The sequence below is a fragment of the Camelus dromedarius genome, chromosome 2 (genome assembly GCF_036321535.1).
Source record: "Camelus dromedarius isolate mCamDro1 chromosome 2, mCamDro1.pat, whole genome shotgun sequence".
NCBI lineage: Eukaryota > Metazoa > Chordata > Mammalia > Artiodactyla > Camelidae > Camelus > Camelus dromedarius.
In genome coordinates this window covers 61,275,079-61,294,114 of record NC_087437.1, presented here as the reverse complement: position 1 = coordinate 61,294,114, position 19,036 = coordinate 61,275,079, and the positions used below count along the sequence as shown (strand labels likewise).

The window sequence follows — 19,036 nt, the reverse complement described above, 5'->3', positions numbered from 1 at the left end:
GCTGCAGAGGATGGTAGCTGGGGAATGGTATCCACTATGTGAAAGACCAACACTGGCTAGAATTTACTGAAATTTACCAGCCTCTTCATCAAGCTCTACCTTGGACATTCCAAGTGTTTAACTAGGCTTCAGAGTTTTCAAAATCGTTGCTTTAGACAACTCAATAGTTGTTTAGGTGGAGAAACGGCTTCCTACCCTGCCGTCTTCTCTGATGTCATTTCATTTGTTTTTACTGTCAGATAATAGTCCATTTTGTTTATCCATTCATCAGGTAATAAACATTTGGGTTTTCAATTTTTGACTATTATGAATAGTGCTGTTATGAACTCTCACATATACATTTTTATGTGGACTTATGTTTTCATTTCTCTTGGGCATGAGATTGCTGGGTACAGTGATAGTATTATTAACAATGATTACTGTTATTAAGCCTGCATTCCTAGAATAAACCCTACATGGTCATAATATATTATCCTTTTATATTGCTAGTATTTTGTTAAAGATTTTTGCATCTACATTCATGACATTGTTCCTGTAATTTTTGTTTTTGTAATGTCTTTGTCAGGTTTTGGTATGTTGTATTGTGGTTTCCTCCACCTCTATTTTCTGAAAAAGTTTGTGTAAGATTGGTAATATTCCTTCCTTGAATGTTTGATAGACTTCACCATTGAAACTGAGTCTAGTTCTATGGAAAGTTTTGATAAATTCTATTTATTTGATACAGAGCCATTCAGATGTCCTGATTTTTCATTTATTAATTTGGTAAATTGAATTTATCAATACATTGTCTACTTCATGTAAGCAGTCTAATTTGTTGGCATATAGTTGTTCATGATACACCTTTATTACTTTCTAATGTCCATAGAGTATGTAATGATAACCTTTTCATTCTTGATATTGGTAATTGTGTTGTCTTTTTTTCCCTTGATCTTGATTGGTGTGGCTTGGGGTTTTTCAATTTTGTTTTTCATTGCAAAGAATCAGATTTTGGCTTTGTTAGTTTTATCTATTGTATGATTTCCATTTCACTGACTTTTGTTCTTTATTATATTTCTTTCTTTCATTTCATGTGAGCTTAGTTTGCTTTTCTTTCTCTAACTTGTTAAGGTGGAAATTTAGGTCATTGATTTTAGATGTTTTTCTAATGTAAATATTTAAAACTGCAAGTTTCCCTCTAAGCCACGGCTGTGCAACAGAACTTTCTGCAGTGATGGAAATATTCTCTTTTATACTGTCCAATATAGTAGCCACTTGCCATATGTAGCTACTGAGCACTTGAAAGGTGACAGTGTGTCTAAGGAATTAAACTTTTTAATTAAATCAATTACATTTAATCACATGTGACCGGTGGCTGCTGTATTAGGCAATGCATCTCAAAGCACTGCTTTATCTGTATCCACAAATTTTATGTTGTAATTATCATTAAATTCAAAATATTTTCTAATTTCCCTGTGATTTCATCTTTGATACATAAATTAGTTACAAATGTGCTGTTTAATTTCCTCGTGTGTTAGAGGGTTTCTGGTTATCTTGTTACTGACTTCTAATCCCATTGTGAGCAGAAAATACACCGTCTATAATTTCAGTACTATTCTATTTATTGAGACTTGTTGTACAGCCAACATATGACCTATCTTGAATTTACCATGCATACCTGAAAAAATATTTTGCAGTTGTTAGATGTAGTGTCCTATAAATGTCAATTAGATTGAGGTGGTTTATAAACTGGTTCTATTTACTGCTAAGTTAAAATCTACTTTGGCAGAATTATCTGTTTCTCCCCACAATTCTGTAACTTTTAATTCATGTATTTTAAGGCTGTCAGGCAGCCTACATACATAAAATTGTACTATCTTCCCAATTAATTATCCCTTTTATCATCATGAAATGTTCCCATTTTTATCTATGGTAATTGTTGTCTTGAAGTCTATTTTATCTGGTGTTTATATAGCCACTCTAGTCTTATGCTAATTTGCATGTTTCTTTTTTCCCATTTTCTGACTTTCAAGTAATCTGTATCTTTAAAGTGTTTCTTGTAGGCAGCATTTAAATGGGCTTTTTAAAAGCCCACTGTTATGGGGAGGGTATAGCTCAAGTGGTAGAGCACATTCTTAGCATGCATGAGGTCCTGGGTTTGAACCCCAGTACCTCCTCTAAAAATAGACAACAAAACCTAGTCACCTACCCCGTGCAAAAACAAACAACAACAAAAAGTTAATTATAAAAAATGTTATTTTTTAAAAATTAAAAAGTAAAAATAAAAACCTAACATCAGTATCTTAATTAGAATGTTAACACGTCCATAACATACTAATTATTGATACAGTTGGACCTTGGCATACCATTATGTTATTGGTTCTTTGTCCCCTCTTCGCCTCACCAACTCTCACCTTTTTTTTTAAGGTCACTGTTCCAAGCTTTACTCTTGTCCACAGTCTGCTTGCCTTTGTTTACTTCTTAAAGTCTGCAGGTGGTTCTCTTTTCCTTTCTTCTTTTCTATTTTGCCCAGAGTTTATCATCGTAAGCAGTGGGAGGGATGGGTTACACCAGCCACATTGTGATAGTGGAACCAAAACCCTTTTTATGAAAGTTTCACAGCTCTTCCCCCTTCGCACGGACTACTTTGAAAGTATGCACAAGAAATTGGTGACTGGAAATTTTGAGGGAGAAACTGTGAGGACCAAGAGGAAAAACTTACTTTTCAACACAGACCCTTCTGCACTTTGACTGTCAATACGTGAACATTTTTCAAAAAAGGCACTAACAACTAGTCAAAACAGTCACTTTGGGATGGGTGAAACATTAGGCAGTTTAAAGGACAGATGTAGCAAACTTCAGAGGTTTTAACTCAAGCACCTAAGAAGGTAAACCCATTGGGAGCTACAAGAAAGATAATGGTATTTGATGTGTTAAAGTCCAAGGGAAGGTATACCTTGCAGATAACCAGATGTCTCTTCAAATATTTGTTTAGGGCTGCCTCCTGGCCCATCACCTCAAGATGATTCACAGACCTAAATATAAAATGCAAAACCGTAAAACTCCTAGAAGATAATGCAGGAGAAAATCTAGATGATGTTGGGTTTGGTGATAGATGAAAGAAAGAATTGATAAGCTGGACTTCATTAAAATGAAAATTTTCTGTTCTACAAAAGATACTATCAAGAGAATGAGTAGACAAGCCACAAACTGGGAAAAAATACTTATAAAACATAAATAATAAAGGACTGATAATCAAAATATACAAAGAATTCTTAAAACTCAATGATAAAAAATAAACAACCTGCTTAAAATACAGGCAAAAGATCTGAACAGACACCTCACCAAAGATACACACTCGGTAAATAAGAGTAGGAAAAGATGCTCAACATCTTGACATCAGGGAAATACAAATTAAAACGAGATACCACTATGCACCTACTAGAACGACCAAAATCCAAAACACTGACACCACCAAATGTTGGCAAGGATGTGGAGAAACAGGAACTCATTCATTACTAGTGGGAATGCAAAATGGTACAGCCACTTTGGAGGACAGTTTGACAGTTTCTTAAAAAAGTAAATATACTCTTCTCAAGTGATCCAGCAATTGTACTGCTTGGTATTTAACCAAATGAACTGAAAACTTATGTCCACATAAGTATCTGTACATATGTTTATAGCAGCTTTATTCATAATCGCCAAAGTCTGGAAGCAACAAAGATGTCCTTTAGTAGGTGAATGGATAATGTCATATCCAGACAATGGAACATTATTCAGCGCTGAAAAGAAATGAGCTATCAAGCCATGAAAAGACATGGAGGAAACTTAAATGCATATTGCTAAGTGAAATAAGCCAATCTGAAAAAGCTACTAATTGAATGAAATGTATGATTCCAACTACATGGCATTCTGGAAAAGGCAAAACTATGAGACAGTAAAAAGATTAGTGGTTACCAGGGAGGGAAGAGGAAGAGGCAGAGCACAGAGGATTTTCAGGGAAGTAAAATTATTCTGTATAGTACAATACAGTACTATACAATACATTATTCACCGATAATGGTGAATATGTCATTATACCTTTGTCCCAACACATAGAATTACACCACCAAGAGCAACCCTTAATATTAACTATGGTCATTGGATGATAATGATGTGTCAAGGTAGGTTCACTGAAACAAATGTACTTCTCTGTAGGGGTTTGGGGACAGGAATGTTGATAGTGGGGGAAACTGGGGTGGGGGAAGTATGAAACAGAGTATTTGGGAACTCTGTACTTTCTGATCAGTTTTACTGGGAACATAAAACTGCTCTAAAAGACTAAAATCTATTTAAAAAGGACAACTCAGTGTTCAAGCATTTTATTAAATCAGATAATCTCCACATTGTTGCACATAGCAGCTTGTATACAATTATAAGGGCATATCACTCATTTACAAATATACAGCTGAGTGATAAGTTGCCAAGTCTAATAAGCCATCTTTAGCCAACTAAAATTTCAAGAACATGCAAAGAGGAAACACAGTAAAGGTCATGCAAGTTCTAGAATAGGTGACTCATGACAAAGCTCACTCATTTTATTCTTTACCTTCAAAATGCACATGACATCTGAAACCAAAAAAAATTCTGAAGACCAGCAGGTTGTCACCAGTCAGATATATATTTCATTCAGGAATATTAAGCCCCTTGCCACTTACTTGTTTGATTGGAAATAACCTGATCCTTACCACAGAAAGATTTTCCAGAAGAGATTTACTGCTGTAAAATGTATACCCATTCATATTCTGCCTTGAAGTCACTGAGCTTTCAGTAAAGTATGATAAAGCATGATGCCCAAACCAGGAGTCCCAGCTATGACCTTTTCACTTACCTACACTAAAGTATCAGTTCAAGAGAAACTCTGTGAAGACTAAAACAGACTGAGTAGCGAAATGAATCAGCGAGGCTGTAATAATCTAGATCTATTTTAGTTTACATAAGAGACGCTAAGTTTAAGAACCTTAAGAGACCCTATGGGACTTTCTCTTAGGTGACAGTAGTAAACTGCCCCACAATAAAACCTTTGATTATCAGGTTTATAACAATGGCTGACTAGAAAATAAAGCCCTACCTGATGAAGCCTCAAACTTACTTGTTCACATCTACATATAACTTATAACCACCAAATGCTAACGGTTAGGGAGACATGATCAAAGATCCTTTTGCAAGCTTTGCCTCCTCACACCCTTCACTCTCCCCTCCCCCCAAACTCCCATAGAAATTTCCCCTGCTTTAAGCTAAAAGGTCAATTCTGGATTCAAACTTGTATGAATTAAGTTTATAGGAGATAACATGCAAATAAGGGATAAAGTTCAATTCATTTGACAACAGCAAACATTATAAATGTATGCTATTATCCCACTAAACAGACGACCTGGGGAAACCACAAATACAACAAAATATTAGGTTTAAAAACAAAGAATGTTGAAGGAAGTAATTTTCCAGTGGTTGAAGTTATCCACCAAATATGCTTCATGACCACAAAATTTTCTGCCACTAAAACTAAAAGATAGAGAATTATAGAGAGCTGGGAATACATGTTAGATACTAACGATCTTCAAGCTTTGAAGATGTCATTGCATGAAGACAATTATGGGAAACACTGTTCCCGATAATTACGTACACCCTTAGTGTAACATATGGAGATCACTGTCTCCGATATAGACACTGTGGTAGGCAAAAACTACCTTGTTCTTTATACATTATGGAAGACACTGCTCCCGATAATGTGAGTTAGGTTTGTGACAAAGGTACTGGAAATTTTGCAAAATCGAATTAAAGTTACACCTTAGATAAACTGAGCTGTAAAATTTTGCACATATGAGTACAATCACAGCCTTTAAGTGACATTAATTTATAACTTGGTCACAATTCATTGCATTTCGGAGAACTGCCTAATCTGGTTGGCTAGATAGACGTCTAACTTGATTAGCAACCACTGATTAAATTTAATTCTTCTCTAAGATTTAGCTTTATAAATTTTATTTTGCTTGCAGTTGTTTTCTAACACCCTCAGGTGTTGACCATATATGCAAAACTTCCAGTATCTGTTGGGTTTTACTAGCAGATGCTGCTTTTATTTAAAAAAAAACGACAGTATAACTGTCATAATTATGGAAGGCACTGCTTCCGATAATTATCTTCTATAAAAAAAAAAACACCATTTATAGTGAACTCTGTCACTGATAAATAAACAATAAATATCTCAGTGCCAAAATGACAGGAAGCTTTTCCAAAAAATTAACACTTTGGCCAGAATTTGGCAGTGTGTTCTTTAAAGTCTGACAAACTGAGTATGAAATTAAACACCTAAAACTGGTTCTCTTTCAAAATACCTTGAAAAAACAAAAAACAACAAAAAACTTACAAAGGCTTATGGGACAGGGGACAGAAGAAAAGAAAATATACTAGGTCTTTGGCTTCTGGTATCCTCTTTTCATTAAGAATCTTAACACATTAAGGCCTTACTCCTGTAATAAACAGTTGAACCTCATTTTACACAGTTGAAGGACCTCTATTTCACACATCACTGGCAGGAAAACAAGTTTCATCTCTTCTGAAACTGAATTGTTTCACTCAGGGATGTGGAAACCAGCTAAATCCTTAAAGGAGACAGATCTCACTTGGAGTAAAGCCTTACAACCCAGAATCTCCTAATTAGCATCAAATGAAAATGGAGGATCACACTAAGCTACCACTTTTCACCTTTAGCAGATGTCACCTTCCTCCTCCAATTCAAACAGATACCAGTTCACATCCTTAGGATTTAGAGCAATAGTTCATGTAACTGGTTCCGACTTTTTCATAACTATAACAGGAAAGATTTTAAGTGGTTATTCAGTTTAACTTGAAGTGCAGGTACCTATCCTGTATTAAAAGTTGCTGCCTAAAGACATCTAGTAGTACCAAGATGATCATGTAGAATTTTAACAACATTGGGTTTTGTAGCCCTACTGAAAATTTAGCACAACCAGCACAAGTCTACAAACAACATTACCCTGATGTTCTTAGATAAGTTATGGGTATCACATTTAAAGATCATTGTCAATGTCCCAAATGTCACCAGAGAGGGCATTTGCAGCTCCCTGAATAGTCCAAGTTGCTAGAGCCAACTGGTTTTTCAACAGTGTTTGATTAAAAGCACTGTTATTTTTCCGACGCAGCTTCAAGTGTTCTAGTAAAGCTGATGCAGTGTGAAAGCCAAAACCCCAAAAGATATGTCGGAAAGGAGACTCTCTTGGAGATACGTAAGGTGAGAGGAAGTGATACTCCACCTATGAAAACAAAACATACAAGTGTTTACATGGTGCTATAATATTGTTGTGATGAATGGACACGATATAGTAAAACAACTGTCATTCTCTCACTTCAAGCGTTAAAATTTCCACAAATTTAAGAATGTTGAGAACCAGGCTACCGATCTTCTAATGTTAAAATTGTAAAGCAAACTTTCAATTTCTTTGTGAACTCTAACTGCATTGGTTTTTTTTTTTTTTTTTTTGGTTGGAACCTATATATGGAAAGTTTATAACAAGTTTCCACTGTAATGAAATCTTCTGCTTCTTCCAAGCAGACTAGTATAAAAGCAGCTAAGGGCTGAATTAAACAGAAATAGAGAGAAAATGAACAGCTAAAAATCATTAACGATCCCTTCTTTGAAATGTTTTTAAAACCTAAAAAAATTAATACTAGGTCAAACATCTCATATTTCCAGTTTAGATATGTTGGCTTTAGATCTTGCTAAGAAGTAAAAGTTAAAATTTGTGCTGAAGTCTAAAGCAGCAAAGGATTCTAGGCTCCTGGAATTGTTACTCTACTTTTTAGAAACACAAGATTTACCATTTAAAAATGATCATACTTGAGTACCTCCTCTTCTACGAGTTTACTTACTTTCATGATACGGTCATTGATTTCCCTCATAACAAATCTGTTTGTTCTCTCAGCGTTCTTATAATCTGTTGTTAGTCTGGACGTAGCCCGGAAAAAGTCTCCACGAGCAGAATACAGCCACTGTAGACTCAGACCCATCTCCTGAAGCAGAAGGACATCAAATCACTACCAGACGTTATATTTCCAAGAATGTTATTCTATATACCTTTCTAAATTTAGGTGTAGTAACTGAAAAGATTCTGATAAAAGGCAGTGACTCAAGGTTCAGTGAAAGCTAGACTTAAGCATTTGTACAAGAGATTCCAAGCCTATAAACTTGGAGTTTTACAACTAGAGTAATATGGTTTTATTTAAGCTCAGCAGATAGTACAATTATCCATTCTTAGTCTCCTATGAAAACCGTCCTCAACAAGAAATTTAAAATAATTCGTAAAAGTTTATAATCCTGGGGGAGGGTATAGCTCAGTGGCAGAGTGCATGCTTAGCATGCACGAGGTACTGGGCTCAATCCCCAGTGTCTCCATTAAGATAAGTAAATAAAGAAACTTAATTATCTCCTCCACCCCACAAAAAAACCAATTAAAAAAAAGTATATAACTCTGTGTTGTGTATCCTTTCCATTTCAACCTCCCTATGGTGACAAACTTCAAACATTTTGGTTTAACGAACTTCAGAATCTAGTTATTTCCATCTGGTAAGTCCCATTCTCTGATCAGTTGTAATTAGTTTCAAGAAAGCCAATCGTAATAATTAAGATTAGGTTATCAGTTACTTACTTCACTTACGGGATCTGTTAAAATGACTTCTAATACCATAATACCACCAATTGGAAGCCACTTATTAACTTGATTTTTATCAAATGTTTGACTGTCAGACACCAATGATCAACACTGAATAAGAGTTTAACTACTGGCTATGTTCTCTCTCTGTCCGTGTCATCTCTGAAAGGCATATATGCCCCAAACTCACAGATTCAAAAGTCATAATTGAGATCTTTATATTCTCTAGGTCCAACCTCTTTATGGGTTGCCTGGAATACATGAACAAGAGAAAGCTTAACACTGGTTTTGATTGTGAAATACTTGCTGTGGTCTATCCTATATCTATAACCCACAGCCTCCCGACTTCTCTTTCAACTGAATTATGGATTCTAAGCAAATGTACTTCACTTCACTTTATAACACAGTTTGGCTACCAATCATGTCTCCCCAAGAACAGCTAAACATTATTCTTCAAACTGCTTGATACTTCAGCAGTAAGAACTTGATTTTAATTAGTGCTCACCTTTATGTCTGTTCTGAATTGGCTCATATCCTTCACAAATGAAAGTATTTTGTCGTTATACATCTCATAGTTCAGGTTCAGCTCAACATCATGGATAAGTTTAATCACAAGCTGACCGGCTACTTCTGCTGCTGCACGTAACATTTTGTTCAGCTGAGGAACCTCTTGATTCAGGACCTCATAGGTATCCATGGTAGTACCCAAATAAGGGTAATCTGTGTTCTGGAAAACAAAGCTGGGTTAATGTACTCAGCTGGGTCATAAGACTAGGAGCCTCAAATTCCGGTTTCCCCATCAAGGTTAACAGTAACTATAATTCTTCCTTTGCTTCTAATATATTCCTAGTCCTCCTTCATGTCATATTTACTACTTAAAGAAGACAGCACTTTGCTAGTTCCTCTGAACCTAACCTGCCCCTAGAATGACTGCTTTCTTCTAGGACCTACAGAATCCCTGTTCTACCACATCATGGACTCTAAACAGATTTCTAGCCAAATTGCTTGAAGTTACATCTTTGTTCTCTTCCCTCTGGGAAGTTTGGCCCGTATTAATGAAAGAATAGGAGAGCATGCATGAAATGCACTTTCAATATGAAGTGCTACTTTTAGACAGAAATCTACTTTCTTCCTAACTGTGTAGCATTCATCCACTCATATGTTACCCTTCTAACAAGAATGTTTGATGCTCACAAGGTCTTCTCTCTGTCTTCACTAGACGACTTTAGTAACTATTTCTTCAACTCTATTCCCTACCATTGTCCTTGATGACAATTTCATTGGCAATCCTTTGGTCTGACCTCAATTCTTTACTTTCAGACTATACCATATACCTCTGAACCAGCATTGCTAGGTTTTTGAGATCTAAGGAGTCATTAAGTTTTTTAAAACATGACTTTTTTTTTAATATGTATTTTTTATTGAAGTATAGTCAGTTTACAATGTTGTGTCAATTTCTGGTATACAGCATACCAGTCATACATGACTTCAGTCATACATGAACATACATATATTCATTTTCATATTCTTTTTCACCATAGTTACTAAAAGATACTGAATATAGTTCCCTGTGCTATACAGTATGAATTTGTTATTTGTCTATTTTATATATATTAACTAAAAACATGACTTCTGAAGGTCAATTTAAATCATCCATAAATTCCCTCAAGCCTAGGACTTGACACTCAGTTCTTCCTAATGTACTAAACAGACAGACATCATGACCAGATATTTCAGTATCATTCATACTGATACTGTAGCAGAAATTTAAGGGAATTCCAGCTATGTTAATCTCCAAATCCAGATCTTTCATCACTCCCTCACTTCATGCCTTTCCCATCCTAGTCCCAGGCTAAAACACCCAGTGATAAGAAATCTAGGAAGGACCTGGTCTCTACTGGATCAACAATTTGATGGCAAAGTCAACAGCTTCCACCCTGACCTCCTCCTATAGTAACTCTGGGATCTCTTCACACCTTGGAAGAACCTGCTACAGAGCCAATTTTCCAAATCTAGAACTTTAGCATGCAAGCCTTCAAACCTTAGCACACAAGCCTTCATCATTCTTTTTACCCTGCCTGGTTTTCAGTGCCTTCTAGTTGGCTCTTGTACCAAGCTCATTAGAAGCCAAGTTGGTCAGTTCTAAGCTCTGTGTCTTGAAAATCTTACCTCTGTTTGACTTTTGTGCTTTTATCCATTATCCCTGCTTAAGAAACTAACATCTCGGGATAAACATCTACAACCATATTTCAACAGGTATTGAGAACAGCATTATCCAGTAGAACTTTCTGTTTGAAGGAAATATTCTACACCTGCACTGTTCAATAGGCCGCCTTGTTATTAAAGCTCATCATACACAACTGAAGAAGTTTTAGCAAGTAAATTCAAATACTAACTAAGCTCAGATAACAATTTTATGTTAAGACTGATAATAAGGGAGATTATAATAACTACACGCATATAAACTTCTTAAGACATACCAAGCACTCTAGGAAGCTTGGTCTCAAAATTGACAAAAGAAGATCTAAGATACAATGCTTAGCACTCTTCAGACTTACCTCACAAAAACAGAAAGAAACTGCTGGGATTCCAGAATATGCAAGGAAAGGGAAAGCAGCATTATCAAAAGAAAGTTTCTCGCTGCAAGGAAAGCAAGAATGTGTCTTTAGAAGGTTTTCTAAAGAACAGACTGTGCTACATGCAACCTGCCCTACCCCCAAAGAAATCCTTAAATTCAGTCTCTAGGTACAGGTCAGGTACACTCACTCCAAGGTTATGTTTAAACCTCTGCCTCACATCGAAGGTGCTACTGAATGACTCTGCTTTTCTATTAGCTATTTATTCACTTTTCTCAACTTACACTTTGTTGATCCAGTTGCTGTCCCGATATAGAGACAGTCCGGTAACTGGATTTTTCACCTGAAAAATAAGAAATTAATTTATCATTAAAATGAAACTTTCTGGACTTATTCAAGCTAGTCACTAACATATTTCTCTCTATAAATATTTAAAATATTAAATGTTTATTTTATCTTCTTGATAAGAATTTCTTCAAGGCAGTTAAAACAATCCCAAATTTCTGAGGTTATTCCTACCAGGCTCGTGCTGCTAGTTCCCTTACTTATGATGAGAAAAAAAAAATGTTTCCTTCTTAACATTTTAAAGGTGGTGTCACCACAATTTTAAAAGCCCTCTCTGGCCTTCACGATATGCCTATCTTGTTTCTGGTTTCTTCCTTCTAGCACATTTTATACTGCTGCCAGCCTAACCTGCAAACACATTACTGCCCTGTTGGAGACCTTGTAGTAATCCCTAGTTTCCCATGGGATCAAGGTCAAGTTCCCTGACCCTTGTTTCTCTCCAACTTTAATCACTCCAGGATAGTCTCTAATCCCACGAGGTAAATCTTGTTCCTTGATCATTCAAAACTATGGTCATTCTCCCTGTTTTTATTCAATGAGTATTTCATCTGGTCTTATTTAAGTCTTAGGTATAGTTCAAGTTCATTTAAAACTTCCTTAACACTGATTCTACAGAAAACCCCTTATGGGCACCTGCAGTACACTTAGCCCTCATGTAATTCTCCTATATATTTCTAAGTAGACTACATATTGTTTGAGATCAGAGCCTTCATATATCACCTCCCTCACTTCACATGGTTCAGAAGGCTTGGGGCAAATAAGCCAAGAGCATGACTTTAATGCTGCTATAGAATTTATTCTAAAATCCTGTTATTGGTTACTTATAATGGTTTAAATATCAATGTTTTTCATCCTAATTTTTTGTGTACTTTACATTACACTTTCATAATTAAGTATACTCACATCTTGCATCGTTTTCTCGATAAGCGAATACAACAACGGGCTGGCAGAAACCCTGAAGTTGTTGGTACCTGCAAAGAGATTATTTTTTCATTGCTCCTTCTCTAGTCAAGCAATTTTCACACTGCTATTTCTACAACTAAAACTACTTGGCAAACAGGAAGACAATAATCTAGATCAGTGGCATATACAACAACTATCCTCGTAATGAAGTATACAAGAAAGTGATCGAGGAGTCAAGCTCTTTATTGCTGCTGACCTAATTTCATTCAACTGAACTCTTACTCTTTGAGTTTGTATATTTAATGTTAATAATTTGTTTTTTGGTAACTTTCTGGTTCACCCATGTTAGGGCAGTCCATCTATTAGCTATAGTAAGTTTGCTATAGTCAATACATTCTGCTGGAAAGGTAAAATGGCAATGACTAATAAAATTTAGTTTAAAACAACTCCTTCCTTTTTCTTCCCAATGTAGACATTTCATTATTCTCCAGTTCATCCACTGGCTACATCTATACCTTTAATAATACCAAACTCTTTTAGAAGTTTGATTATCTGGTATCTTTATCCATGTCAATCTAGCACAATGTGAATTAGTCTCTAGAAGTACCATTCTATTGGTATGGTTTAGTTACTTCTGGTCCAAAATATTGAACTAGTGGTTCTCAAACTTCAGTGCATCAGAATCACTGGAGCGTTGTTCGAACAGTTTGCTGGACTTATGCTCCAGATTCTAATTCAAAAAGGCTAGGGTAGGGCTTGAAATTTTGCATTTCTATCAGTTCCCAGGTGATCCTGATGCTGTTGATGTGGGGACCACATTAAGAACCACTGCTCTAGACAAGGCAATCCACACCCATCCTGTAATTTAACACACTACTTAAGAGAAAGCTAAGTCAATCTTTTGATCTGGTTACGTCCAATGTAAATTGTAAAAACTAGTGCTGCACACACACAAAAAAGCTTTCTTCTGCTGTTTTATAAGTAATTTATAAACAGCTAATGAAAGGATACTTACCAAGAACAGCTTTGTCCAAATTAATGTAAGTGAAAGCTTTTAAATGCAACGAGGAAAGGTATCCCTAGAAGAGAAAGAAAAATACTAATGTACTAATATGTATTAATCTAATTCTCACAGACAGTAGCTATTATTAGAGATTTCTATTTAAATCCGGATTCTATTGAAACTAAATATACAAAGACAAATGATATAATCAACTCTAAAAAGAACACAGTTTCTAGGTAGCTTAAGCCAACATAAAGTTCAAGAGCCCATTCTGAGTATAGATGATATATAGATAATACCTCTAGCCATTCAGTGGCACCAATAGCTCCAAAGTCTCCAGCACTCCAGCTGGCAAAGACAATGCTTCTGCTGGGTTTAAACTGACCTAAAAGACAACAGAAAATTTTATCCTGGGAAATGTTATAGGTAGGTAACTAATTCAAGACTGCAGATGCAAAAATATTTCTTTTCCTTTTGAGGCCCCAGGTGAAAGAACCAAAAAAAGGAGTAAGAATAAATTTCAAAAGTAATTTACAAAGAACAGGATAGGAGATTGTTTGCAAATAAGATCTTAAGTACATGGTAGGGAACAGCTTACTAGAAGTCACTCTTGCAACTCCATTCTTGGAGTCTCTTAACTTCCAGATATTTGGAATCACAGTATAAGTATCTTCTTTAAAGACTGTTTGCTTAGAGGTAAGTCACTTACAACACTAGATTACTTTAAAAATAATTGTTATGAAATAGAATTAAAACTCACAAATTTAAGTTGAGGAAAGAGTGAGTTTTCAGAGAAATTACATTAGTGACAGCTACTCTGGGGGCTTATTTGCCACTACCCTCCATCCCTCCCCTTTCCCTGGGTATGTATTTTTCTGCATTAATGTACTTTTGTATAAAAGTACTGCAACTCACCCTCTGACCCAAAGATTCAAGAATGTGATGGGGGTTTGCATGTGCAGGTGGGGATAGCGGAGTGGCAAGTACCAAGGAAGAAACACTTGAGCCTTTCTTCCCTAAATGTATTACATATTATTATATATTTATAAATCAAATGTATAAATATGTATTCTATATTATATGTATAAATATAATATATAAAATTATATATTATTAGTTTATAACAAACCTATAGAACATTAGTACAGAGGTATGACACTGCTTGCTTTCAAATAGATTCCACAGGGACCACGTTAGATTTGCGATATCATTCCAGATAAGTCAAACGAAGACTTTAGGGCCCAATATAATGCTTTCCAGTGTCTCAGAGATTCCCTATATGATGAAGACACTGCATAGAAAGCTGTTTCAAAGTCAAAGGCAGATACAACAAAATACAAACCTGCTTGGTACTTAAGAATTCAGGGTCTAGCACAAGTGAACCATAAGAATATAGGCAAAAGTGAACAAAGCATATTATAACATTTAGAAATACAGATAGCACATAGATGTTCAGGTCCTCAAATTTGTACTCTACCTTTTAAGACCATATCAGAAAGTATCTGGGCAAGTTTCAACAGAAGACCTGTTCCTACACCGGACTTAGCAGCTCCAGGACCCCAGGCATCCCTCTGGGCCCCTATGACAACATAGCGATCTCAAAAAAAAAAAAAAAAAAAAAAAAAAAAAAGGATAAATTAGGTAATCAGTTTTTAAACTGTTTTCTAACTTGAAGTCCAGAATAAGCACATTAGTAGAAGGGTTGAAAAAAAAAATGTATTATGGGTGAGAGAGCCTTACTTCAGATCTGACTTAGAACTCCAGGGATTAAAAATTCACAAGATGATAATAAGATCTTTTTCCTTATTAGTATTGCTACTCTTTTTTCCTACATTACCATTTAAGTTTATTCACTTACTTTTGCAATCTAATAAGCACTGAAGTCCAAGGGCTTTCCTTACTAAATGACTATTCGATTGCATTCAAATAGATAAATCGGCAAACTACAGCCTTCAGGCCCATCTGTTACATATTGTCTATGGCTGTTTTCATGCTACAGTGGCAGAGCTGAAGAGCTGCAACAGACTGTATGGCCTACAAAATGTGTATTATTTGCCCCCTTGAGAAGAAATTTGCTTACCTCTGGCCTATTTAGTAACTTAAATGAGATTTTCTAGTCATGATGGTCAATTTTTGACAAGTTAATATCCTAGGACTTTATTACCTCCCAATAAAACTGACACCTGAGCAGTTCACTTTAGGACAGCTAAGATTTAGCATTTCACAAAACCAAACCAAGTCAGCCTTCCTGCACTCCTTCCCTCTGGCCACATCCTTAAGAGTGAAGAAAATAGAAAAACAAAAAACAAAAAACCAAAAACCCCAAGGTCTTTACCTGGTTCTTCAAAGCCCTTAATAACTCCAAAGACGTTAAAAATCCTTATCTCTTTCAGTACATTGTTCACAGTGAGCTTCACACTCTTATTCTCTGAGGATTCCAGCTTACATGAAGAGTCTGTTCTCCAACTGGAAGGACAGTCTCCTTCCATATTTCTACAGGTACAAAACAGAGATCAGGGTTCTGAGTTACTGTTACTTTGCCCAAGTTTACAAAATCATTCCTTCCTACTGTCCAGTAAAGCTCTAGGTTAAGAGGACATATAAAGAGACCATATAAAATTACTCACTAGTGGCCAAACATTTGTGTTTTACTTTGCTCTGTAGGTTAGTCATTTGAAAATCATGAGTTACTTCCTAGTTTAACCAATTTTTTTTTAAAAAATGTATTATTTATTCCTCATCTGATGTGTGCCTTTCTGCTAGGGACACAGCTATAGTTTACGTTTGAAACAGATACCAAGATGGACTCAGAATGAAGTCCTTATATAAAAGTCCATTAATATATTATTTCCTAGCTCTCCCCACTAATAGGGGTAGTATATATTCTTATTTCAGTTATAAAATAATACTCTCATGCTGATAGTAGTTAGGTTAGATATCTTCTCCTATTTGATTCCTCATGTGTTATGCAACCAATGACTGCTCTAAAAGGGCTTACGTAAATATGTCAAAACATTATTAACCCCCACTTCACAAGAATAAGATAGGGAGCTGGCTTCACAGGTCAGGAAAGATTTGTAGGTGGTAGGAAGAATTAGCTGATTCTTAGTCAAAAAGAATCACCTGTTACAAAAACCTTTTAGACAGCATTATTAATAGTCACATAGGATTTTACAAAGTCCTTACACGTAGATGTAGGCTCTTCATTTGATACCAATAACCTTGCTAAGCAGAATATATTTTAGCTATCCAATGAAGTCGAAGAAACATGACCAGAGGGGGTTAGAGTAACTTGTTCTATGTCACATAGCCAATAAATGCTCACATGAGTGTTTGAAACTAGACTGACATCCCATGCCAATACCAAGATAAAAATTAATGATTTGTACTCTAATCAGACTGGGTTCTATTTTTAAAGAGGGATACTAATACATTAGGGAGGATATTAAAGACTAATTATGAATATAAAGCCTCTGGAAACTGTCATGAGAACTGAGGATATTGAATCTATAGAAAAGGAAACTTGAACCATTCTGTTGCTAAAAAGAAAATCTAGGACTAATGAGTGTTACAGGGAATAAGATTTCAGCTCATTGTGAATTCTAACAGCTCTCCAATAACTGAATGAGTTGCCATAGGCAACAAAGTGCTTTACCACAGGAAGTACTCAAGCTATGTGGGGAATATTACACAAGGAATTCACTGGGTAGACTAAACAAGGCCTCCTTGAGTTTATAAATCCAATGTCTTATTAAGATCACTTTATGGAAGAAGAATTTCATTTTTATCTATACCAAATTAACAGCCAGCCAACCATCTCCAAAATGTCCCAAATGTGGAAAATTATAGCCAATTATTTTTAAATGTTATCAAATCAACTTAAACAGATTATTATTTCTCCCTAATCAGAAAACTTGACCCTTCAAGACAGTTTTCAAATAAGAAAGAACTTACTCAAATAGCTTTTCTGCACCGGCTCTGGAAATTGTTTGGACAGGTATGTTAGGCAATCCTGATGACTGGGATGGTGGAAACTGAGTGTGATTGAAAGAAGGGAATCCAGGTGTGTAAGGGTCACCTGTTCCCCGATGAGCCTAGAAAAATAAAAGAGTAATTAGCTCTATCAGACATTTATTCAAGAAATCCCTATAAGATCCAACTACACTATAAGGCTATAACCTGCGTTTAGTTTAGCAACTTAAAGCCTGAAAGTCTGAGCGGTTCTACAACACACGACTCTTGTTTTCATATGGCATGTCAAATTCTCAACTCAAGATACTACTGACAGAGTTCTTTTAGCAATAAGTAATAATTAGGCCTCAAAGTCATGTAAGTCATCTTTTCACTTACTGCTAAAACTCTCCAAGAAAAAAAGAGTATTTAAGGAAGGCACAGTTCTATTTCTATTAATGTAGATGGAATCTAGCAACAATTTGGAGAATCCAGTAACTCATTTACTCAAGAAACAAAAACTCACATGTCCAAAAACTGGAAGATTTGCATTAACAACAGGAAATTTAGTCTGGTCCATGTATATCAAGACACCAATTGCACTGAAACGTTCAGCATTTGCAACCTAAAGAAAAACATGTAAAGCTCAGAAAATGAAGATCTAATCAACCAAAATTAGAATACATAGTGGACTTATGCTGAAAGACAAAAGGTTACAGAAGACTACACCAGTACTTCCAATGTTTCAAATAGCTTGTCTTAAAATTTAACTTTTTAAAAAATTTTTAACTGAAATTTTTATTGAGATAATCATAGATTCATCTGCAGTTTTGATAAATAATACAGAGAGGCCTCTCTTGCTCCTTCACCTTCTAAGATGGCCTGCACTCTGTCTATGGAGTGTATATCTTTCTAAATAAATCTACTTTTACAAAAAAAAAAAAAAAGAAAAGAAAAGAAAAGAAAAGAAAAGAAAAGAAAAGAAAAGAAAAGAAATAATACAGAGAGATCCATTATAAACTTTGCCCAGTTTCTCCCAATAGTCAAATTTTGCAGAACTACAGTATAATGTAACAGCCTGAATACTGATGTTGATACAATACAATCCACTAATATTATTCAGATTTCCCCAGTTTTACTTGTACTCATTTGTGTGTTTGTGTATATTAAGTTCTAAACAATCAATCAAAATACTGAAAAGTAGTTGTGACACCACAAAGATCCTTCCCATTGCCATTTGATATCCATACCCACTTCCTTCCCACCCTCAACTCCTGGCAACCACTAACCTCTCTTCCATTTCTACCATGTCATTTCAAAAATGTTATTTTGGATGACCTGTAACATTATGCTAAGCAAACTAAGCCAGTCACAAGAGGCAACATGTTGTATGATTCCATTCACTTAAAATACCCAGAAGAGGCAAATCCATAGAAACAGAGAGTAGATTAGCGATTGCCCGGACTAAGAGGAGGTGAAGAATGGGGAGTGACTACTAATGGGTGTGGGGTTTCTTTAGGGGATAATGAAAATGTCCTGGATTAGATCATGGTGATGGTTGCACAACCTGTGAA

At 35.5% G+C, this 19,036-nt stretch overlaps 1 protein-coding gene across 3 annotated transcripts in view; it reads right to left on the bottom strand.

Moving 5' to 3' along the window:
* Positions 1 to 4,321: 4,321 nt before the first annotated feature.
* TFRC (transferrin receptor) overlaps positions 4,322 to 19,036 on the bottom strand; it is a 104,903-nt gene continuing 90,188 nt past the window's right edge. For all 3 annotated transcript variants that reach the window (XM_031454175.2, XM_010994432.3, XM_010994434.3), the window contains exons 8-19: positions 17,989 to 18,087; positions 17,466 to 17,605; positions 15,847 to 16,004; positions 14,989 to 15,108; positions 13,811 to 13,896; positions 13,524 to 13,587; positions 12,509 to 12,576; positions 11,545 to 11,603; positions 11,243 to 11,324; positions 9,190 to 9,411; positions 7,906 to 8,046; positions 4,322 to 7,289 (exon numbers count right to left, since the gene is read on the bottom strand). In XM_031454175.2, the coding sequence (XP_031310035.1) occupies positions 7,047 to 7,289; positions 7,906 to 8,046; positions 9,190 to 9,411; positions 11,243 to 11,324; positions 11,545 to 11,603; positions 12,509 to 12,576; positions 13,524 to 13,587; positions 13,811 to 13,896; positions 14,989 to 15,108; positions 15,847 to 16,004; positions 17,466 to 17,605; positions 17,989 to 18,087 (1,482 nt within the window). In that variant the 3' untranslated portion in view covers positions 4,322 to 7,046. The remainder of the gene's footprint in view (positions 7,290 to 7,905; positions 8,047 to 9,189; positions 9,412 to 11,242; positions 11,325 to 11,544; positions 11,604 to 12,508; positions 12,577 to 13,523; positions 13,588 to 13,810; positions 13,897 to 14,988; positions 15,109 to 15,846; positions 16,005 to 17,465; positions 17,606 to 17,988; positions 18,088 to 19,036) is intronic.